Source organism: Cryptomeria japonica, chromosome 6 (assembly GCF_030272615.1).
Source record: "Cryptomeria japonica chromosome 6, Sugi_1.0, whole genome shotgun sequence".
Lineage (NCBI taxonomy): Eukaryota > Viridiplantae > Streptophyta > Pinopsida > Cupressales > Cupressaceae > Cryptomeria > Cryptomeria japonica.
The window spans coordinates 368,817,478-368,843,573 of NC_081410.1; the positions used below are offsets into that span (position 1 = coordinate 368,817,478).

At 36.1% G+C, this 26,096-nt stretch overlaps 1 protein-coding gene across 1 annotated transcript in view; it reads left to right on the forward strand.

Annotated features, from left to right (window-relative positions):
* Positions 1-6,971: 6,971 nt before the first annotated feature.
* LOC131072227 (protein LHCP TRANSLOCATION DEFECT) overlaps positions 6,972-26,096 on the forward strand; it is a 66,841-nt gene continuing 47,716 nt past the window's right edge. The window contains exon 1 of the mRNA XM_058008340.2: positions 6,972-7,351. Within this exon, the coding sequence (XP_057864323.1) occupies positions 7,058-7,351 (294 nt within the window). The 5' untranslated portion in view covers positions 6,972-7,057. The remainder of the gene's footprint in view (positions 7,352-26,096) is intronic.

Here is a 26,096-nt window from a genome sequence, read left to right on the forward strand (position 1 = left end):
TTGCTGAGATATCTTTGAGTTTTTCTTTGTATTTATTAGCAATAGCAAGTTCATCCCTTAAGGTAGCAATATGTCTTTCAAGTTCTTGACCATTATTCCTTGATTGTGTCAACTCAAGCTTCAATTGATCATTCTCATAGGTAAGCCTGAAGCATTCATCAACTCTTTCCTTCAATGATTGTGCTAGATTCTCTTCACTCTTTTTCTGGTCCTCAATCTCCTTAGTTAGCCTCATCACAATGGATTGCATCTCATTCTTCAAAGCAACATTCTCTCTTTCAAGCTTGTTAACTTTATCAATTTTACCCTGATATTCCATGATCTAGTCTTCTTTCTCCTTCAGTTTGTCCATCAATTCTTTCCTCTTCTCTCTATAGATGTTCGCTTGATCCTTCAAGTCATTAATTAAATCATCAACAATATTTAGGTTTTTCTTCAAGGTATGGTTCTCATTTCTAGTTGCATCAAGATCCTCAAGTGCCACACTGAGTTGTCTCTAAAAACCAGAATCCATTTAATCAATCTCTTGAACCTTCCTCAAGCAGTTAAGCTTCCTTAGAGGACCTATGCTCTGATACCAATTGTTGGAATCGGGGATCACTGAGAGGTGGGGGGGGGGGGGGGTTACTCAGTGATCTACTGATTAGCAGATTTTCAAACTTATCTTTAAACCACTGGAAGCAAATACTTGAAACTGAAATGCAGAAACATAAAACAAATAACCACAAGATCATTAAACCGATATTTTTATGTGGAAACCCAAATGGGAAAAAACACTGTAGGATTTGAACCCACAATATTATTCCACTATGACTAGTAGCAAAACAATATTACAATATGGGAATGCACAAGCATTCAGGCACACTGCCTAGAGCTCATTGCTCAAATACAATAACCCAAAAGGCTACAACCCTTAGGGAAGTCTCACTAACTTACAAGATAGTTACAGTGATGAATTATAATGATTGAATTCTGAAATAACATCTACAATGCCTGGATGGGTTCCGGTTGAGTGCTAGATACATTGATTAGAGCATCTTCTCCATTCTACCTTGTTCTGCCCTGTTCTCTGTCTCAGTCAACTACCAGATCAAGAATGCACATGTGAAACTACACCAAAATAGATTCTTGATCACCTCTCGCTTGCATATAATTGCATCATCCACCAAAAAGATCATTCATACCAAACTTATATACCGACAACCACAAAATAGGTCATGCATCATGTTGCCCTGCAAGTGTAATGTGTAGTCACATGTCGGCTTGACCGGATCACAAAGGTTAGATGTGAATCACCAAAACAATAATAAAATGATATTTCTAAGTCGGTCCAATCATCCAAAACACGATTCAATGCATCGCAATCACCAGAAAGCTTCCGGACCCAAAAATGCTCTGTTCTTCTTGAAATATCGGTTAATCGGCTACCAGTTAACACTGACTTATGGATAATAAGAATTATGACCACTGGATCAAATTTCTACGAAGAGTTTCCATCAATGACAACCACCAAAAACCACCATATGAGTGTCAATTGCCAACATCTAGGAGATAAGAACAACCAGGTAACATTGAACCCAATCACCATAAACCTAATTGTGTCATGCCAATACACAAATGCACTTGTCTATCCATGACACCATAACGAGCACCAACATTGTATCTGCACTCAACTATCACCCACACAAGTCTCCAAGTCTCAAATCATGTCCAATCATGTCATCAAAGTCAAAGACAACTTATGTACCCATCATTATTAAAGTCCAAACTTTGAAAACACCTATAAACTTGTACTAAGAAGCACCAATCTAAAACTTAGATGTATCATTGTGAATATCATGTAAAAACATGTACTCCCTCAAGGTTTCGCCTCTTAACTCATCTGTTTGCAACCATAAATGCACCTTAAATCTGAAGCACTTACAGTGATCAAATAAGTACCCATCTCTCTTTTCTCATCAAACTAAGAATTCATCATCACTATTCCGAAGTACACTACTCATGCTCTCTAATGCCTATTTGAAATTAAAAAAAAAAAAAATTGTATGCAAAATTTATACTCAAAACTGTGTATCGAAGAATATCTAGCTTTTAGGCCCCCAAAATTGATCAAAATATCAAAATCAAACCTATATCATAGTGTAGTTCTTAGAGAGAGATTTTCATTGACTAAAGAAGTTAAAAAAATGATCTTCTGGATGAAAGCTACGCATGTTGGAAAAACTACCAATTTGACTACATATGAGCACCTTGGTGGACCCCACTCCAAATATCCAAATGAATTTAATTTAAAAATTCAAAATGTTTTAAAAGGGGGCTAGTTTAATCTTATGGACCCGCTCAAATTTTTCTGATATGATTTAATTTTAATTTTTTAAAAAAACTTTATAAAAACATGGGGCACTTCAATTTAAATTGAAGTGCTTTAAACTTAAGCCTTAAGAAAAATTTCAAGGGGCAGTTTAGTTTTTTTTTAATTCAAATTTTAAACTTTACAAGCCGACCATTTGTTATTTTCAATGGTGGGCAGTGGGATCTTGACTAGGTTGGGTGAGAGTATAAGGTACATCCTTAGTGATAGAGTACAACACCTATCAGGGTCATGAAGGGGTTTGTAGACCCTCCAAAATGCTTTTAAATTTAAAGTTTTTAAATTTCTCTATAGGTTTAAAATAAATTTTTGACGTTGATTTAAATTTTATTTATTTATTTTAATTTTTGATGATGCCTTAGGCCATACCATCATACAACCTAATTTGGGGCTAATTATTGTTATTATTATTATTTTTTTCAGTTGTTTAGAGATATGTCAAATTTATATTATTTTTCATCTCTCGGCCATCTTGGATCCAATTATGAGGTCCATTTTGTCCCAATTTCTCCCACAAAACTCTCATACGAAAGCATGTCTGAGATACTCTTTTGACCCAACATTTCTCAAACCCCAAATCTACAACCAACCCATTATAAATGCAAGCCCAAAACCCTTAGATTATAATAAAACAACTTGCAAATGTGTTCCATACCTTGTAATTCCCCAAATCTTTCATGCATAGTCATGGCTTTAAATTTGCACCTTATCCACTCAAGCTAGGCTTATAACTCAAAATCTTGGGAGCTAACACCTCCCACAACAATGAAAGCTCTTACACCACTTGTTAGAGAATATTGCAACAATAACTAGTTCATTTTATCTATTTCCTCCATAATCTATAAGAAAAAAGCATGCATACAATCTTATAGAATAGCCATTATGCATTGATCAAATAGACAAGCCACAAGATAACACAACATATACCTTGGCAAAATCCTCAAGAAGGGAAAACCCAACATCCAAAACCATCCATACTCCATCTTCTTATTTACCAATAAAGCAATATAGAGCACTAACAAAGTTACAACGAATACTTTGGAAACATCAATCCTCTCCCATGCATCCTCTATGTGTCTAAGCATGAATGCACATATCCCATGCCTTGCTTCACATATGGACTCCTCAAAAGGACTCAACAATTACAACCCACTCTCCCAGCCAACCTTAAGCACTAAACATGTGCTTACTTATATAGACTCAAGCTCACACAAATACAACCAAGTGGTAAAGTAAAACCATATGCCCCAAAGTGATGAAACCAAAAACCATTGACCCCTTATGTAATATTGGGTACTAAGTTTTCACTTTATTAAATATCTTTCCCCTATATTAAATAATCATCATGTCTCCCACACATAAAATAACAACCCAATGTTACAATACAACTTACAAGGGGTCCCCAAATAATTACCTAGTATGTTTGACTACATCCCCTAGATGTACCATAACTAAATAATTATTTAATTACAATATTATAATATATCAATCTATACAATGGCGCACAACACAAAATCCTAACAAAAGTGACCTTTTTGACTAGGCCCTATTGGATTTCAAATTCTATTTACACTTGTGGGGATAAAGTAGTTTTCATTTGGGTAGTATTGGAAGGAGGAAGAGTAGGGATATTCTTTGAATTCTTCTTCTTTTTCCTAACTAGAGGTACTCCTTCAAAGTATTCCTCCTCTTCTTCCATTGTCTCTTAAATTAGCGCCACACTTTTCCTTTTCTTAGAGGATATAATTTCATATCTCTTTTTGACCACTTTGTACTCTTGGCTCTTTTCCTTTAGATATCTTTGACAATTCACCTTAGTGTTGTACATGGAATGCAAATTTTTTAGCCATTTCTATATTTTCTAGATCACCTCCCAAGTTTTGACTTTGATGAATGTATTGTCTTAGGTAAACCAATCAATCTTATTTATAGGTTGATCAAACAACTCATCTCTATTGTATGATGGGTCAATGATCTTCCCATCTTCCTTGAGGGAGTTTTGGATTTTATTAATTTTGAAGTTTGTGATATTAGGGAAGATCATACAATAGAAATCTTGATTCTTATTTCATGTTTTTTCTAAAAAATCTACCGAATAATCTTCAAGTTTTGCTTGATGCTTGTGGAAATTTCTAATTATTAGGCCAAATACATTTACGATGTTATGAATGCTCATGGAGTAAATGATGTTGTTATTGGGATAATTGGAGAGTTTATACCTAGACCTTGTGGAATCCTTAATTCTACCACATGAGAAAGTCTAAATCAAATAAAAATCCCTAATTTACCATATCTTTACATACCTCTAGTGACAACCTCCTTATATAGTCATTCTCTAAATACTTGATGATGGAGAAGATGAAAGCATCATTAAATTTGTTGTAGTTTCTCCAAGTTGACTTGAGTTCTAATGTGGATAATCATTGTACAATAGTTTGCCTCCATGTTGCATCTTTCCCACCTTGTGTATTCATGGAACGTTTACTTTTATATCCAATAGATAGACTAAATCAAAGGCCATGTAATATTTCTTATTATCTTACACTTTTGTTAGTTAGGTATGCAAATTATCACTAATTTTTCTCCCACAATCAATTTTATTCTTGTCCAAGATGGACATCATGAGAATTCACAACTAGGGTAGAACTCCTTAGTGTTGGAATTACTTGCTACTCAACTCAGTAAGGTGATGACATCATTGGCATATTCTTTGAACTCATTTTTATGAATTACTTTGGCAACCTTTGCTACTAATTTTCTCCTAGTAATCATTCTACTACCATTGATGCATTATGCTATTTAAAGAGTATTTGTTTCATAATAGTGGAGGGCCTCCTTCATGTTTACCTTGTCATATTATACATAGGTAGATAGGCCAAAGGTCTTTTCAATGACATCAACATTGATATCCAAGATTATTTGATGTGTTGGCAAGAAAATTTTTCTTTGTATGTCATTATAGTATTGTGCATGGGTCAAGACCAATTCTAGTGATTACAAAGCCACTAGGAATGTAATTTCCTATACCAATCCACTCTTTGAGCATCAAATGTTCTGTATCTCTGCCAACCCTTGTAATACTTAATGAAGTTAAACGTGCCTGAGGTCCATGTCGTCAACTTAATCCACATCAAAATCCATAAGGATACAAAAAAAATAAGAACTTAGGATAAACCCTAAACATAAAACTATATAAATAGAGAATGAAACCACACAAAAGTAGGGAATAACATGAAAATGAAAAAAATGAAGGTAGCACACAAGAAATCTACCTAGAAAATGAAGGAAACACAAGATCTAATGGTGACACATGAAAGAAAATGTAGGAAAAACTGTTCCCATAAATCTTCAAACTTGTGATTGAATTGATTGCGGAAGCAACACAAATTTAGAGGGCTTTCAAATATCAAATAGAGGAATGAAAGGAAATGTAGGTAAAATTTTTCCCATCAACCTTTGAACTCAGTATTGAACTAAATGTGTAGAAAACACAATTTAGAGGAATTTCGAATATTGGATTAAGGGATCATAGGAAAAACAAGAATGCTAGAGCTCAAGAAAACATAAAGCATAAAGTAATTAAAAAAAACTTGTCAGGACTTCTACTTGAATTTGCATGAGCAAGATTTGCAATAAATGCTGAGCCAAAGGGATAGGTCAAAGTTGAATGACAAAACCTGCTATACGTTGGGGTTTGAAGTTTGCACTTACCTTATGCTAGACAAAATTCAGGATGTGGGTGAAAGAATCTTTGAAAACTCAAAGGAATGCTACTTATTAGGGATCTAATGACCTCAAAGCATAAAAACATCGAAACCAACATGTTTCAAATCTTCAGGTTTTTTTTACTTGTACATAAAGAAGGAAAAGCCTAAAACTTCTTACTTGTACATAAAAAAGGAAAAACCTAAAACTTTGAAACAGATCAAAGAGTTCAAAACAAAGTAAAACTTTACACACCAAACTTGATAAGATTTGTCTTAAAGTAAAACAAAAGAAAAAAAAAACACGAAAGCAAAAAAAAGAGTATCTAATTTACTAAAACAAAATAAGACATGTGTACAAGACAGGCATAACTATATTCTTTTCAATAATTGATCTCTACTCATATTTACCTATAAACTTTATTTCTACCAAATCCTAATCTTAAAAGATTGTTTCATTCATTTATCTTATCTCTTCATTAATATTAGATAAAAACATTATCATAACAAACTTTTATATATTAACATATATATCTTAAAATTAAGATCGAAGAAAACATTCTATTACTTAAAAAAATTATAAACGAAAAAGTTGCACTATTAAATAAAAAGTTATAATCATTAAAATCCAATCAAATTCAATATGAAATATTTTCTACTTTATAATATAAATAAAAAAATATCAAACCTGATATGAAATTAAATCTTCTGAAAACATGATCATAATATTTTTATTTATGTTGAACTTTTGTTTTTCCCATATACTCAACTCTTATAATTGAAATAATAATAAAATTATAAAACATTAATAATATATTTTCTCTTTAAATACACTCATTTTCTTTTATCATTATACTATTCCTCATAGACATTAATATCGTTATCATAATTTCTAATTATCTCACTCACAAGTTCAATTCTTGTATAAAGTCAGAGTGTCTTCAATGTTCAGGTGACTCCAGATAGGTGATAAGAAGTGGATATGGCTTGTCCTGCTCCCTATCTCGGCTTGTCTCGTTCAAATATTTGCGTCGCTCGATCCTCTCACAATATCAATGCTTCCCTGCACTTACGACACTACACTTCGTCTTTCTTGGGCCAAAAAACATTGGGCAGATGCGACAGCAGTACAGCAGGACTAAGAACTTTGAAGGTGGGCATGAAGTCTCACTGCAGAAGGGTAACATGTTGGTTTAATTTTGGTAAAAGTGCAGAGGGAGCAGGAGTGTATGGTACCCAGGCAAGAGAAGATTTTGACCGAGATGATGTTGAACAGGTTGATAATTCTAGCCTCCCCTGAAAATTCTATCTGCTTGCATTTCCCACCAAATTAAAAATTACCCACTAAACATCTTAAGTTGATTTTTATATTTAAATATGGTTATAGAATATAACAATGTACACGTTTTGCATCAAAGTTGTACTAGGCCAAGTTAGTTATTTTCCCTACGATTGGTTTCATGTTGTCGAAATCAATGGACAATTCAGACACTGTTCATTATATGTTTACTTGCAAATACCAACTTTATAGGATCTCAAGTCTCTGTGTAGCTTCTGAGTGATGAATTGAACAACAATAGATTCGTCTTTTGGGTGCCAATATTTTGTATAAAACTTTAGTGGAGTAGGGGTTAGGTCACATGCAATGTGAGTTCAATATACAATAAAACTAATATCAAAATTAAGACGGTGACAGCAATATAGCAGCAATGAATATATTTTGACAGCATTATAAGAAAAAACACTTGCATGAAACAAAATATCAAATGGCTAAATAGACGGAGAATTAATATGCAAAATTGCTCAATGTAAATGCAGAAATCAAAAGGTATGTGAGAGATAATAGGGAATACTATTTCGAACATTTCAATCCCACATGCGACCTTCAACAAAAATATTATATAAGGGCAGATTTAAAATGGAAAGCTAAAATGCTTATAGCTCAGGTAAGAACAAGCTTGCACCATCTTAGGTGCCAAACTGGGATGTGGAAAACATCCAAAGAGGAGTGAGTTGATAGGGTTTGTTGTCTCTAGACTTCAATGTTGGTGGAAACATAATGGCATTACATCATGGAATGTTCAGCATATGAGGACATTCAGACTAAATGTGCTGATTTTCTAAAAAATGAGTCTGTAACAACTTTGTTCACTGAGGAACAAATTGCAAAGATGGCAGATTACTTTGTCAAAATTCACAGCAGAAGAACCTTGATCAGTAAAAAATAGTGGTCACTCAGAAGTTGTGGCTGAGATTTATTGGTTGGATCTTTTGGAATCATTGTGCTGTTTTCAATCTTGGGTCCCATAGACTGCCTGGTATCGTAGATGTCTTTAATGACAGCAGTGACAGCAGTGATATTAGGATAACGGTAATAATATGTCATGATTCAGATTCGTAGGTAATGATGTAAGTTATATAACAGTTAACACTAACTTTTTGATGTCATGAAGGAATTCAGATTTGTGAAAGAATTTTAAAACAGCATTTTAAATGGTTATATAACACTTGACAATGATATAAGTTCATCAGATGCATGAGGGAATTTTCAAACACTAGTTATTAATGTCACGAAGTTTTTTTTTGGTTTTTTGTTTTAATTTTAAAACTTTATAAAAAGCCTTGCCATTGGGGACGTCTGAGACTTCCCCGGCCACCTCGGGAATGGCCAAATGTCTCCGCAGCATTTCCTGTTCATGCAATGTATTTCTAAAACATTGCAGAATTTTGAAGATTTTTGAGGTCTGCTATCCCACTGCACCCAAAATATCACTGGGGAGAGGGACAGGGGTTTTAGGGCTGAGGATGCGTCCGTGGAACACATTATAGGTATGTCTGTTCTCCGGAGTTTGGTATGAGGTGGGAAAGTTGTAGGGTAAGAGCACATGCAGACCAGCTAATGCTTATTGTTTAAGAGGAATGCATTTCCTCCACCAGTGTGCAAGAAGGTTACTGGTCCTAGGCAGCGTTTTGGCAAATTATCAATTCAACTACTGAAACTCAGGCTCATAATCTGTATCTCTGCTGCTGGGAATTTGTGTAGCGTAGTTCCTCCCACAATTAGGTGAAATCCTTGGTGGGTGAGGAGGATTGCTTTGGGAAGGCAACTGTTGCGTATCCCCTATTGGCGATCTTCTTCAAAAACTACACTTTAAAAGTTGGGAAGCTAATAAAAATTGAATTGTGTTTGGGCCTTGAACTAAGCCAGCTCAAAACCAAACAAAAGTAGAGAAAAATGAATCAGGAAACAACAAACAAATCGCCCTTTTTGTTGGAGATGATAAAATCAAGAGATAGCAAATTGACTTTAACCTTGCCGAGACAAAAATGATTAGACAGAAGAAGGTATTACTTACTTAACCTTGGACTGAAGACTGCTTACTTGAGGAGAGAAAAATTGACTCAACCTAACTTCACAATCTGTTAAATAAAAATTGCTAAAAAAAAACTCCAAACATAATAACCTCAAGCTATGCATAAAGCATATTATCCTCGATGGAAGGGCAAGTGTAATGCATAATTAGTTTTCCACATTTGATCTCAAGCCACAATCATGTTTGAACATAAATCTCCTTTACAGAAGAAAGAAGATTGATTTTTCCCTATGTAAGTGCACTTAATGATGCAAAATTTGTCTTGGAAAAGGCCAGGTTACATTTGGAGGCAATGTTTGCACTTGTGACAGTTTAGGGGCATTTATATCAGACTTGGGTCCTCAATTGAGAAAACAGAAAGGAAGTGACTTTTATAAATTTGCTATTGTGTTTATGTCAAAACTAACATACACTCGATGCTAGAATAAAGCCAACTACAAAATTTCAATGAGTGTGGCACGAGTGAAAAATGACTTGCATTTTGAAACATTTCAAGCAGGCCTGAAATTCGATGGCTATTTCTATATTTATTTATTCTAGACATATATATGTATTTTGTCTATCGAAACATGATACATTATTCAACACTTAGTTATGTTCATTGTGTTGGTCACCCTGTCAAATCTTGGTAAAAAAATCATTTGTTGTCATGTTTTGGGAGTCGGGACTATATTGTTAATGTGAAGTAGAGTCTCTTTGCTTAAACCCTGCCAGAAACCCTAAAAAATTGAATGTCTTAAGCCTTTGGTATTATTGCTTGCTCTTTTGTTGTGTTTCCATGTTGACATGTATTTTTCGATTATCCTCCTTTAAGTGATGTCTTTTATATCTGTTTTAATGTGGGTGATTGGCCCTATCACAAGCATTGTTTGCGTCATAAAGACGAATTGCCAGTTGAAAGCTTCACTTTGTGCAATGTACAATGGTCTTTGCTTACTTCCAAGTCATAATTTGAAAGCTATGTTACCTCAAGTTTTTGGGACAGGGGATGGAGAGACACGTTTCCGGGACAGAGGATTTTTTTGCCAATTTTGGGGACGGTTAATAGGGAAAATTTGAAATATATAGGGAAGTCTTAAATATTCATTTGAAGAAATGGATAAAACATATATATATATATATATTATATTCATATGAAAACATGGATAAAGATTGTATATATACATTATGTAACCTTAACATATAACATTTGTGTTCAATTGATGCTCTTGTTTGACCACCAATATTGATGGTATTGATTAGTCTACACTAGCCGTTCCCATTGATGTTCATTTCCAGCCCAAGCTTGTGAGTTTGAAGGAGTATTAGTGCTTTCCAGCCTGAAAAGTACGGTCCAGTATAGGTTTTACCTCTTGCAGATCTGGCATGATCTGCTAGGTATGAATTCCTACATTTCTGGGAGGTGTTATTTAATGTATTGGGAAGGCGTTTGATGAATTTTGTAGCTGTTTTGACCTGCAAACAGCAGACCTGCAATTAAGTTTGAGCTTTGCATGGTGGTTTCCAGACTTGACATTGATCATTCCGGCACTTGTTTGCAAGTAGTTCATTGTTTCTTTCTGGTTGGAGGATATTTTTATAGTATTCTATTACTATTATGAACTACAACCACTTCTTTATATGCTACCAGGTTCTGGGTGTTTGTGAAATTGATTACCAAGCTGTTGTTCATATTTCTGAGTGCTTTTGGCTATGATTCAGACCTGTTTACCCTTCATATCAGTGAAAAGTCCAATGTTGCAGACCTTCAACCACTTTTTAACACACTAGCCCTGGCAATCCCCATCCTCGAAACTTCCCTGGTATGGGGATGGGGGATTTTGGCTCGGGACGTTTCCCCGGGTAACCTTGTTTGAAAGCAATATTTAAGCTTTCATTGATCCATGTTGTTACTACTCGTCACTTTGTTGGCATTGTTCCCTTTCAAATGGAGGGTGACATGTCAGTTGTTGATTGTAGTGCATAGCTCCCTCACATCCACCAGCGATTTGTAATATCTATCCCTTTTGTAGCCATAATTCTTTTGCAATTTCTTTCCAGTTTATCTACAAAGGCATTTTGTTAAAAAATTCATATACATTCTTATGTGCAGAGTTTTCAGATTGTAAGATCCCATACTAGAATGGCTCCAAATTTTCCACTTTTATAATCAAGGAATGAATGTTTTGGTTTTGTTTGTGTGTTTTCAATTTGTTTTCTGATATGGTTGAATAGATAGCATAATAAAATAATCTAAAATGATATGCAAGTAAGAGTAAAACTGAACCATAAACTAAATCACTGAACTGCAAAGATTGGACAGCAAGTAATACACTCAGTAGAGAACAAGAACACAGTTTAAACCTTTATCCAAATCAAGTCTTCAAATTACAAGCATAAGTCTGTACAATACTCCTTCATATGCTGGCGCAGGTACATAATATCTTCAACAGTGATAGGGGCAAATAGCAACAATAGATATTTGGCATATGATATGATGAACTATCATGCTTATTCTGATCCACTTTTCTGAGCACCCAACACAGCTATAAACTCCATGCACAGCAGGGAAGGCGGCAAACTAGAAGCTTCAAATACATGAGTTGACCCCTCCTGAATGAACACATCCAGCTCTTGCAACCTTCTAATTATCAATGCAAACTGTCAAACCACGTCTTGGGTTCCAAATGTCTAGACTGAAGGAGAGCCCGCCTTAAACAGATCTGTAACTATTTCTCACGACTTGCCCTTATTAGTCCATGCCACCATAAATATAATGGCCACATTCCCTTGTTTGCAGAAAAAAGCCTCCAAAACTAGTCCTTTGGGTAATTCGAAGGTCTACACCCAATCTTAGACACTCAAACTTTGTCCAAACACGTGCAAGATACCAGCTCAACCCTCATCCTTAATCTTCACGCTATGCTAGGAGAACCACAACTAGTATAAGGAAATATAATGCGAAATTGACCAACAAGTTTGTGTTAATATTCTTCTTCTCACAATGGCGTCTCCACATATGCTATTAATCTTCCAACTTAGCAAAACAATAGCTTTGAAATTTGTCTTTGTAAAGGAATTCACAAATTTCAATAAACCTGAATCATTGAATCCAAATGCAAAAAACTTGTAAATATCTTTTAAGCACAAATGTGAACCCTGCCTGGAACCGCTTCTGAATCAGCACCAATGAATGAGGATTTTCATCCTTGCTCAAAACCTTCAGCACTCTGTCAATCTCCATATAGAACTGCTTTGATGAGAGGGTTTCCGTCCTCAACTTCAAGAAACCATTGGCGTTTTCGTCCCATTGGTAAGAGTTTGGCCATACATACAAATCTTTGAATCTTTGTAGAGAAATAAGCAAGCTTTTGAATCTTGTGTATCCTCCAAATGAGACCCCTAGCCTTCTTTTATAACCATCCCAAGAACTTTCCAGAAAGTATAATATAAAATCACTTTATAAATTAAATAAGCCTTATATCCTCGACAAGTGATTTATTTTATAAGTAAACATTACCAACACTAAAAATCACTTTATCAGCATCCAACATTTAAAAATTTGAATTCTCATTCCAATGAGCTATTATACGAAGATGCCCAATTAATTATTATAATAAAACTAGCAATCTTAGGAAACATACTTAAATTATAGCTCATTAAAACACCCAAGTTGTGGAAACTGTTGAAAAGCATTGGAATCAAAAACTGACTGCACTGGAGTGATACCTATGATGAATAATGAGAATAGGCTCCCATTGGGTGACTTACTATAAATAGATGCTCTCTCCAAGAATCTTGGAGAATACACCAAAAGCTGGAAATAACTTTGGAAAGTGACATATGAGTCCTCTAGACCATCTGAACTCATTGGCAACATCAAATAACTCTTCTGACAAGGTTGACACAAATTGAGATGGTCAGAGCTAACTATAATGCAAGAGAACCCAATAATGGGGACATTATGGTGTTCCCTTTCTAGAATTGCTTGCCCTCAAGCAATTTGCAATTATCATCCATCAGAACCATCCTAAATAATGTAACTCCAGGATCTCAAATCAATCTTGGAAGTTTGTGAACCCCTAAAAACAATGTGTCTTGTAGAGGCACAACTGCAATTGTGACCTCCAATCTTCTTGCTAAAAGGAAAGCAATCCTTTGGAAGAGTTCAACAAACTCATCATCATAACATTGTTAGAATTCGTAAAATGCGAATCCCACTAGCCTAGTTATCTTCTGCAAGAATACCTGTCACTCATAAAGAGAGAATTGAACAACAAAATAATTGAAGACAGTAACAATGAAATTGATTGAATTGCTTTGAAATTGCTTGAGTTACAATGAAGGATATTACATCCTTATAAATAAATCTAACTCTAAAGATAGAAACCCTAAATGGTGGAGTTTACAAGATAGACTGAGAGTTGAAATAGAATGCATGAATCAGTAATGTATGCACAAATAGCATAATAGACTAATTAAATGCATGAAACTCTTGAAATCTAAACATAGTTTGCTTTTCCTAGTTTGCATTATGCATGGAGATAAATATTAATTAATTAACTAAATAATAAATGCCAATAATTAATTACTAATTAAGGCATCGATTAATTAGTGAATTAATGCAATTAAGTGAATAGTTAATGTATGAATTATTTACTCCAACACCCCCCTGAATGCACAACTGGGGAGAGAGGCAAAAGAGATGTAGGAAAAAGCCATGCAAAGATGAATGCAAGATGGGTCCCGGCATAAAGCCTAATGAGGTACCCATGAACAAACATGGAAGTTTCTCAGAAACGAAGCAAAGGGGAAAACCCAGTGGGAACAAAACTCCTCTTCAAAAGAGAAACAAAAGACAAGCATGAAGAAACATTGAAGCATGAAGAAGCTGCAAACACCATCGTAGTATGACTGCTATGATGCTGAAAAAAAAACCTCCAGAAATAGGAATGCAAGAGTGTCCATATGGTAAGTATTCCATCTCACCGAAATGCATGGGTAATCAGCCACTGCATCTTCTTAGTACATAGGAACAAGTACTGAATACATAGAACCTCCAACGCGAAACCAAGGAAGCATTAGCACCAACAGTAGAAATCCCCCCATAATGTTGACAAGGGAGAGGTATGACAAGAATGCTATTCTCCATGATGTTGGAAAAAGTAGAGATCTGAGACAAGAAAGGTGGAGCTCGGATCACAGGAAGGGCAAAATAGGACCAGAAAAAGCACTATTGATTGGAAGGAAGAGATAGTGGTCTGGTAAGCAGTCTGCAAAAAATGGACCTGAGATCTGGATAGAGCTCTGAATCATCTTTCCGATGATATCTCGTTTGCAAAAAACGGAGTCCAGATGCACAAGATATGCCCCCAAGAGTGCAAATAGCAACTTCTGACTTCAACTGGCAAAAAAACTTGCAAAATGGAAAAATCAGAGAAAATACCCTCATATCTGGATCGGGCTCGGAAAGAGCTTTTCAACGATATATGGTTTGCCCAATTTTGACTCCATATGCTCAAGTTATGGCCAAAGAAAAACACCCCTCTTTTAGGGCACAAAGAGGGTTACAAAGGGCCATGCAAACCGTCCGCACTGCTGATGTAGCAGAATATGCTGAAAAAATCCCCTTTGTCGGAAAAAACATGCCGAAAAATATTTGTAGCCACCGAAAAAAAATTTGGTGGAGGGTCGGAAAATACCGACGGGGGCCGGAAAATGCTGCATGGGTGCCGAAAAAGTGCTTGCGGGCGGAGGTGGCTGCCATGGGTGGTAGTAGCTGGAAAAGCAGTTTGGGGGGGGGGGGGTAAGAACCGCCGGCCTGCTGTAGGCTGTACGGCTACAGTCCGGACGGACTGCAGAAGGGGTACGCCCTCCCCTTCAAAAGTTAAAAAAAAAAAAAACTTTTTAACATTTTTTTTGATTTATGATATTTTTTTTGTAAATTTGTTTTTTTTGGAAAAAAATAATAACACAAAAAAACCTATTTTTTTCTCGAAGTGCGTGTAGGTGGCAGTACAGTTGAGACAAAGAAGAAATTGCCTTAGAGGTCACCATCACCCAAGATAGGCAAATTATATATCAAAATTCATTTGAAAGGCCTTCTGAAACCAATGGCGAGGTCCGTTTGGGCCCAAAACGCTTCGAATTTTCAGGTACCCTCTGGAACAGAGAAAACCCTCAAACTTCGAATCCTTGCAAAATGGACTCCGTGTATCCGATTTCAGCGAAACAAAAGGCGATTCTGACTTTCTCGAGTCGTTTGGAACATATTGTGCACTCCAAATTAACCCAAGATGAACGATTTGTTGTGTATACAAATACTCTCCCAAAAAAAGCGAACAAGAATCTTTAGATCTGGAGCTCTGATACTGTGTTAAAATTCGTGAAATGCAAATCCCACAAGCCCAGTTATCTTCTACAAGAATACCTATCACACATAAAGAGATAATTGAACAACAAAATAATTGAAGACAATAACAATGAAATTGATTGAATTGCTTTGAAATTGCTTGAGTTACAATGAAGGATATTACATCCTTATAGAGAAATCTAACTCTAAAGATAGAAACCCTAAATGGTGGAGTTTACAAGATAGACTAAGAGTTGAAATAGAATGCATGAATCAGTCATGTATGCACAAATAGCATAATAGACTAATTAAATGCATGAAACTCTCGAAATCTAAACATAGTTTGCTTTTCCTAGTTTGCATTATGCATGGAGATAAATATTAATTAATTATCCCTAATTAATTAATTAACTAAATAATAAATGCCAATAATTAATTACTAATTAAGGCATCGATTAATTAGTAAATTAATGCAATTAAGTGAATAATTAATGTATGAATTATTTACTCCAACAAACAACACTTGGATCTAACATGCGTCTTTTGAACTATTCTGATACAACCATGAAGACTTCTGAAAACTCACACTGTTCCAACTCCAAGTCTTTGAATGATGAACCAAAGCGTGCAGAAGTTCTTTGTCCTGAATGAATTCTAAGGGTAAACTATCCAAATTCACATCACCAACCTTCATAAGATGAATTTCCACAGTTGAACAGACTGAATAGGCATATGCTCGCTGCTGTTTAAGACTGAAATCAGTGAAGAATAATCTGATTTTAACAAGTTCAACTCTCTATGCAAGGAACAACAGCTGCACCAAAGGGATTTTCAATCGTTAGCATGAAAAATGAGCATTGCATTGCTCAAAAGCAACTTGGAAGTGGCTGGAAAACACTTCTAAACAATCCCCAATTGAAACCTTTTACTTTTCTTGACAAAATTATTTTGCCAAACCTCCTGAATGAAAGAAAACCTTAATGAGAGGTGGCATGCATCCAAACAGAAGAATCAAAATTGAAATTATGAACTATTCTCCACCAAGGAACATCTCTTTGGTCACCGCAGCCTTCCAACATATTTTGTTGGTGACTACTACGCTGAATTTGAAGTAACAAAGCAGCTCCATCATGCTGGTGCTGCGCTACTGTGCTCTTCATATGTGCCTCATCAGAAGATCTTCTAATGCAACCCAAGGAATCTTTCCCAAACAAAATGTCTCCAATGCAACACATCCATGTGCCACCCACAAACTGTACCTCTACAGCACTAAAATTTATACTCAATTTGATCACACCTTGTTCATCACAGTGAATGGTAACAACTTGGACTTCTTGCAAATCAACCATGCAAGCTTTTTCCAGTATAGGTCTAGAGGCAATAGATGTCAAATCTTCATGCCAAACAAGTTTTGAACTTACATTTCTTGCTGCTGTTCTGAAAATTCCAGCAAGATCATAAACATTGTTTGGAAACTTTTCAAAATCTGAAATGTAGAGGTCTCCATGATTCAATATGTCCCATGAAGAAACTACATCTTCAACTTCACTTGCATTCTCTACATCAGGTGGTCTCCCAAGAGGATTACCAACCATAAGGCTCGACAAATCCTTGTGATATGATTCTGTTACACCAACATAAAGAGAACCATGCTCTAACTCAATTTTTGAATATGCTCTTGGATCCCATATCTTGATGTTATCATCAAGTATGTTGCCTCTATCAGGAGTTGTTTCGTCATCCAATATGAATAGAGGATTATCTTAAGTTGCTTTTTCTTTTAAGACAAATAGAGGGTTATCAAAAACATGAATATCATCACTTTCCTCTTGCTCAAAACCATCTAAATCTGCATGTACAATTTCTGATCTCCTTGGCATGATATCTAAATCATACTTCTCTTGAACACTATCAAGCTCTTCAATCGCTAGTTTGATTTCTTCTGTCATTGCACCTTTTTCTAGTTCCCTCAAGTTTGTAACAACAACAAGCTGTTCTTCAACTTCTTGAAGTGCCAAGTGGGAACCTTGCAATAAGTCTTTTGTTGTATCAAGCTCAAGGATGAGCTCATCAATTTTTCTCTCCTTATCTCTTGCAACATCAAAAGCATAATCACGGTGTCTAATTATGTGCAAGAATTATGACTTCATGAGATCCATTGAAGCTTTGATGATTTGTAATTTTGTAGAAGTGACTTGTTGTGACCTTTTCACACATCGCCCCATTGGTAACGGGGACCCCCTCTTTTCCTGCTTTTTGTGTTGTTAGGTTAGGGTTTTGGCTGCTTAGTGGGCAATTTTGTGTTTCCCATGCCCGAGTCTTGGAGTTTTGATCATGCCTAGTGTCGTTTAGGGTTTTTGAAGTTATAGGATCAAGCGTGTGAAAATTGATTTTTTTAAATGATCCTAGTTTTGTCCAAGTGTTAACCCTTGGAGCGTTAACGTGTTTTGAACGTCTTCGTCGGTGATTTTAAAGTGCTAAGGTGTTTTTAGACCTTTTGGAGTTGTTTTCTCGCTCCTAGGGAGTTATTCGAGTTGATTTCACACTTTATCCTGATAGATTTCCTTGTGTTATGCTCCAATTTTTGATGAATTTGCCTAAGTCTAGTTGAGTTTTATTGAGTTTCGAAGTTTCTAAGTGATTCCGAGTGGAAAAATCATCATTTTCCAGATGAAAACCATATTCTAAGGGTCAAAAGGTCAAAATTCCATACTAGAGGTGCTTTTCCCCTCATATTCCTGACTACCCATGGTTTTCCCCACTCAGAATCCAAACTGGACATGGATTTCCCTTGAAATCCATACTTGCCTCATTTTTCTGCCACTGTGAATCCATACTAGGGTCGTTTTTCCCCTGGAAGCATTAAATTTTGACTAAGTGTCAGGATTTATCCTTACTACCCACGTTTTTCCACTAGGGAGTATGAATAGGATTGCGGATGACATTTGTCTTGATTCCACACCTGGGTCGATTTTCCACCAGGTCTGTTGTGATGAGTTTTGAGGATTTTTGTGTGTACTCTCGGTCCAGACTCAAGGCGATTTTCCATTGAGAGCATTTTTAATGATTTTTAAGTCTGGATTTTCATCCAGACTAAGGTTGATTTTCCCCTAGCCCCATTTTGTGTGCATTTTGATGGATACAGCCATGGCCTACATAATTTTTCTTTTTAAAATATATCTCTAATTCAAAAAACCATTGAAATCACTTGCAAACTGTACATTAATAGAGATCTTAAATGGATATTAGGGTTTTTAAAATGTTAGCTAGATCTTAATTTTTTAGGATAGTCCGGTGAACTCTATGACATCAGATTATTGATACTTAATTATCATTTTTTGGAACATGAACTTTGACCTATGAAGTCGGGTTAGCTAGGTGCATACCCATATTAGGTCCTGTTGACGTGTATTTTGTACACTATCAAACACAGAATAAAATACCTAAAGGTACCTTATCCTCTCTTGAGTAAAGCCTCTGATTGCTGAAGATATCGCGAAAAAGGATCAATCAGGATGGCTCCAAGGTTCTTGTATGTAGGGTCTCTACGTGTGGATAAACTCTCTGTGGTATGATGTGATTTGCTGGAATCACAAGGGGACTTACATTTGATGCCTGAACTTCTGATTTGCTTTGAATATTGCTGGACACAGGATTTTACTAGCTTTGACTTGAAAAAAGGAAAAAAGATGAGGGCGAAGAGAGGATCTAATCCTAATACTAAGAATGTAGGAGCAATGATTGATCTTTGATGAAACTCTAACTAGGTCTTGTTTTGACATCGCAGGACCATCTCCACAAGGCTAGTGCGATCTTCGAAGGAAAGCTTTATGATGTTCAAATCATCACTGCAGGCATAGACACCATTAGGTTGATGCATATCAATGAAGAAGCGACAATTGAAGTTAAGCTTAAGCTGAATGATTCCAGTTGACTACACAAGGCAAGTTTGCAATCAACAAACTGCTAGTAGTATGGATATACGAATTCCATCATCAATCAAGCACATTTCTTCCACTCATCTAATAACATGAAATCAAACATGAGAAGTATAAAGACCATGCAAATTGTCGAATCGACCCATAAATTTCACCATTTCTTCAATGAAGTTACAAGTCTTTTACAACAACATCTTGGCAACAATCTTTGCCTTCTCTCTCTACTCTACTCTAATTGCTATTCTAATCACCTTCTAACTACTTTCTATCTTCTAACTGCTTCCACTATTTACATACTATCTCTAATTGCCTTTACAAAATGAAGAGTTGGGGTTTATATAGTGCCCTCAATACAATTCGATGGCTTAGATCAATTCGAGATCAATGGCCAAGATTTTACAATGAAAACCCTAATTAGGGTTTGTTACAACCATTACATAACATTTAATGCTTGACCAATGATAAAATTGTATTGCTTGGACACATGTCCTTTCTAGAAAAATCGACCAATGGATAGTCGGGATAGGTACATCGGAGTTTGTGCCACCTTCTATGAGTTAGGTACATTGAATCTGGAAATGTTGAGGTGGACCACACTGACTGGATGAGCGATGACTAGGATGCCACCTCGTCCGACACTTGTAACTTGGTAAATATTCAATTTGATGTTGTTGAGAAGCTAGCTTTAATTAATTCATCTAGAACTATCTGCTTCTTCAACAAACCCTTGTTCTAACTTCTTGTGTCCTTGATGTGCAGGATGACTGTTGTACCTCGCCTTGGAATGCTGGATTGGAAGAGGTCGCCCTTGATGACGTTAGTCCAAAGAAGGTCGTCCTTGTCGATGCTAGGCTGGAGGAGGTCGCCCTTGTCCTTGCTTGATCGTCCTTGATCTGGCTTGATTTTCCTTGAGGAGAGTCTTCCGATTTGTAGATCTTTCGAGCTTGGGAGTTGCCATCTTGACACCTACACAACATTTCACAATTAATAATATATCTTGAAGTGTAGAAAGGAAGATTCAAGATTCTAATTTTAGGAAACTTCATGATAAATCTTGAGTTGTCATTTCCTAATTTAGGATTTTCAAAGCAAAATTTAAATCTTCAAAAAAAAATGGTGCCAAGGTGATTACGCCATACCTCCACTTGGGAATTAATTCTAAAAAATGATGCAAAAATAGGAGAATTCGCTAGGCAAAATGTAGATCAAGACTCCCTTTAGCAGAATGCGCCCCCTTTAGCTTGGAAAAGAACTCCATCTTCCACTAGCTTCTTCAAGATCAGGAAATTCGCCTTCAAATGTCTTCAAAAATCTGGAAATTATCCTCCAATCTAGCTAGAAATACGCCTCTCCAATAGCCTTCAAGATGAATTTCGCCTTCCTTAGCCTCCACACTTGGTAGAAATTCGCTCCACACAAGCTAGATTTCGCACCTCCTTCCTTGCTTCTCCAAATCGCACTTGAAAGGATGATTGAATGATTTGAATTGTGAAACAACACCTCCAATATATAGAGCGCTCACCTTCCACTTACCCATGAGGCCGACCTTGCAAGTAAAGGCAAAAAATAAATAAAATTAAAAAAAAAGAAGAGGCCGACTTGATAAAATGAATAAAAATAATACCTCAAGCGCTTCATCTTTTAATTTTAATTTAATAATAATTAATTTCAAATGCCTCAATAATTAAAATTTTGATTTTTTAAAGGCATAAATTAATTATTAAATGTTTTGCGCACTTATTAAATGTCAATTTAATTTCAAAAATATTTCAAGGTTTTATCGAAATTGGCATTTAATGTGTCATAGATGATATTGGCGCCTAGGCATGGCAAGATAATAGACATCAACAAGATCGCTCTGGTCCCTGGGAGAGGGACAGGAGCGCCCTTCCACTTTAGCCTTGCAATTCTTGTTTTTCACGTTCAACACTTCATCCTGGACGTCCAAAATGGCATTTTACTTGAAACCTTGAGTTTGATCTATTCAATTTTTGGAATGAATGCTCCTTAGAACCATTTTTGCCTTGGTCCTTGGGAGAGGGACAGGAGCGATTTTGCATTTATAAGCTCACTTGTGTTTTGCTAGCTTCGAAAATTATCTTCAACGGATCGATTGCGTCTTCCTTCACCCACCTCAAACGCGAAACTTGCCTTCCTTTTGCCAAAAACTTGTCTTGAGGGAAAATCGCTCTGGTCCCTTGGAGAGGGACAGGAGCGCTCTGGCCTTTATGAGCTCATTTATGCCTTGTTAACTTTCAAAACTATCTTCAATGGGCTGATTACGTCCTCCTTCATGCCTTTGATGTCTTAATTTGTCCAAACAAGGTCAAGAATGACTCCACTAAGCTTTTTCGCTCTGGACCCTTGGTGAGGGACATGAGCGATTCGCCTTGGACCCTTGGAGAGGGACAGGAGTGCTTTTCGCTCTGGAAACTCAGTGAAGGTCAGGAGCGAAATTTGTTTTTTCGAACTCTCTATCAGGACAATTTTAATGGAATATAACATTTAAGTATAAGTGATCTTATACTTTAAGTTATATTCCATATATACTTTCAGGATGTTTGAGAGTGGTTTCAAACCTCCAGGAGTTATATTGCAAAATCTAGTTTTTTGAGGTTTTTCAGTTTCCAGACTTAATCAAATTCAGGATCAGGACATTCCAGACTTAGCCAAATTTCAGGATCAAGACATCACTCAAGCCGGACTTGCTTATCCATGTGATCACCTGGGCGACACTCAAAATGCAAAGGCTAACTAACAAAACCCTAAAAGACCTAGAAAACAAACCCTAAAAAGCAAAAAACATGGGTCCCCATTTGCAATGGGGCGATGTGTGAAAACATCACAACAGGTCCCAATCCTGGTCTTGTCTACACATGGATATATTTCATATATGCCTCCCAAAAGGGATCTTGCCTAGGTATGCCTTGTTTTTTGTTTGAGATGAACCTGAGTGAATCCAAGGCCCCCAAAATAGTTAACCCTAAACTTTGAAGTAAAATAAAATAAATGATTATGATTTGTTTTCTTTCTAATAATCAGTTGGACCGAAGGTACAAGGAATACTTCCATCAGTGGCAGATTGTAGTTTCAGCATTCGAAGTTGTAGCTAGTTTGGTGCTACAAACATGTAGACGGCTCTTGCACTTAAAACAATTTCTTGCCACTTCCGTTGTTTGAGAAAAATGGATAGGGTTTGCAAGAAAAATATTATGAAACCCTACCAGAGAAAAGTTGTTTCTAAAATGTGACAAACCAACACCAATCTCCCTACAACTGCTTCAAAATATTCACAATAAACGAAAAGTAGATCCAAATATATTGAGGTTTTAGAGCTACCGCATTCTTGAGCTTGAGACAAGACTTTGCAGCCTTTTTCCCAGTTCACTGGATATCTTGATGTCTCCTCCCATGTAAGGTACTGCCGTTGAGCTCATTGTCGGCTTCTTTTCCTTGTGTTGCTCAGGGGTGCTAAGAAATAGAAGCCATTATTGAGCTGGTGTGCTACCACTGTTGTTCAACACCACTGATGTATAGCTCTTGCGTAGATATTTTATGCTGATGCAGATTAGATGGGGAGCAAGATTTCTGTCAGCAAGAGAAGATTTCTCTCATTAAGAGAGTAGGCTTGAGAAGCGAGAGGCTGGCGAGGTGGCCTATTTTCACACCCAATTCGTACATAGTTTGCCGAATTTGCCCAAAAATTGTTTAACAGTTACTTGTTTCAGACATCAGCAGGTAGAAAGATGGCGCATTATCCGGTTTTCAGGTGTGAGATAAAATTGCAGAGCTTTCTCGCAAGGGAAGCCTATTGGCTAACTAGAAGCATATTTTCAAGTTCACTATCAAAACTTCACAAACTTCATGCATTAAATCTGAAATTGATATGAAATATTAGTGCAGACCTGAAAATAGAAATTCTGGAAATGTTTATCAGCTTTCTTCAAATCAGACTTCATTGATATTAAGCATAGTCTGCAAAGAACTTACATAATTCAACATGTCTCTTTCAACTACAACCAAAACATAAATTCCTTGACCAATAAGAACACCAACTGCAGATTTAAATCCTTAGAAAATCCACGCCAAAGTGCAGATCAGAAACTCCAGCAAAACCCACATGCCAAAGGGAAATGTACAACCATCTAGGAAGGGTGATTTTGCTCTATAAATCTAGAATTTCAGCAAAGGATGCAAATAACATATCAATATGAGTTGTCCAGGCCAGCAATGAAGAATGAGACAATACCCAGAAGCTAATATGCCTTAAGAAATATGAGCAAAATTTTGTTTCCCCAAACTTCTGAAAATAAGACCAGCACTCTAAATAAAGCTTCCAAAACCCCCAAACTCAAACAATACCCTCAAAAGGGACCGAACACACCAAAACAAGAGATCCCACATCAAAACACCTTGAAAACCTTCATGATCATCAAACCAAATTCACCAACTGCAATCCAAAATCACTGGAAAATCAAATTGTAGAACACAACCAGCTAGGGTGGATCTTTTACCATCAAAACCAGGCTAACTGATGAGGGATTTCGTCCTCAACAATCTTCAGGAAGAACTCCAAATTCATTCTAGCAGCATTTTTGTATCTTCACAATATTCAACATAAAAGCATGAGAGCCAAAACTCTATTTTATATAGTTTAAATGAAGACCTAGGGCAACTCATATAATAAAATAATAAACTTTAGCCCCTTTTAATATTTCATTTTTTCTCCTCAAGCTTGACATCCCCCTTTTGCAACTTAAATAACATTTAAATTTTTTATTTTTCAACTTAATCCTTCTTCATGCTTGATGCCTCCTTTTGGTGGCCACTTTTAAAGATATTAAAATATTATTTCACCCACCATAGCCTCAATGTTGACCTTTTTGCAAAATGAAATAAGCTTTTAAAACATAAGAAATGCCCCCCTTCCCTAGGCATGGCCCAAGGGGTCACTTTATGAATACTTTATTTTACTTAAGTTATATAAAGTCACTATTTACTCATTTAAGTGAAATAATAAAATATTATTCTTCAAACCTTAAGAAAATTGCCAAGATATCATTATCAATGTAATCCCTGATTGTCCCAAAATAGTAATATTGTTAGAACCAACTGAAGTTATTAGAAGATAATTGATGCCAACACGAGCTTATGCTATTAATAGCAGAGGACCAAAATGAACAAACCTAGAAAGGTCGGTGCCATGCAACTACTTACTATAAATAGTAGTGTTATTTGGGGACCAAAGAAAACAAACCCAAAACCCAAAGAGATTGGTGCCATGCAAGCTCTTACTATAAATTGTAGTGTTCTCTAGGGACCAAAGAGAACAAACCTAGAAAAACATAGAAAGATTGGTGCCATGCAAGCACTTACTATAAATAGCAGTTTTCTCTAATAACCATAGAGAACAAACCTAAAAATGCCCAGAAAGTTGGTGCCATGCAAGAACTTATAATAAATAACAATGTTATCTAGGAACCAAAGAGAACAAACCCAAAAAAACCCATAAAGATTGGTGTCATGTAAGCACTTAATATAAATAGAAATTGCCGATGAAACCCACTGAAACTAAGAATTGAGCCCACCAAGAATATAGGAACACTCCTTGCAAAATTGGAAACTTTTGAAAAACTGGCCAACACTAGTAAAATAGGAAGACATAAAAATGGGGACATAATAGGATTTGCCTCATAATCTACACCAACAAACAAGGGTTTTTGTTTCTGCTCAAAACCTTCGGCATGTTGTGCCTTGCACACACTCCCTGTCGTTGACAGGGACCCCCTTTCTTGGTTTGCCTTGTCAAGGCCTTGAGTAGGATTTTGTAAGGTTGGCAGAATAAGAAGCAGAAAGAGAGAATACTTAGGTCATGATTACAAAAGTTGGCAAAGTTCAAGATTGCACTAAAATGACCAATGCTTGCAAAAAGGTGGGATTTCGATTTGAATTTAAGGGCATTTCATGGTTGCATGCTTTTGACCTCAATGCCAGTGCAATAGCGTTTCAGCAAGAGAAAGTGTGAAAGGAGGGTCTCCCAAAAATGAGCTTGTATAGGGCCATCTTCATATCTTCTTTTTACTTCTTGCCTTCAAACCACGAAAAGTGCTGAAGTTAGTATTAAAAGGGCATTTTAAAGATCAAAGGGAATTGCATAAGTTTGGTTTTAAGGGAAGTTACGAAATGAGTTGAAATGCCTAGATTAAAATTGAGCGATAAAGTAAATGAAAACGCTCTTATACTCGCTAGAAATATGCCGAAATATCCCCACCCAAAATGTTAACAAAAAAAGAAAACGCGAAAAAACGGGCCGGTTTGAGTGTAAGCAACTTTTAAATTTCCCTCAAAACCACTGAGAAAAGCATCGAATGTCTTGGA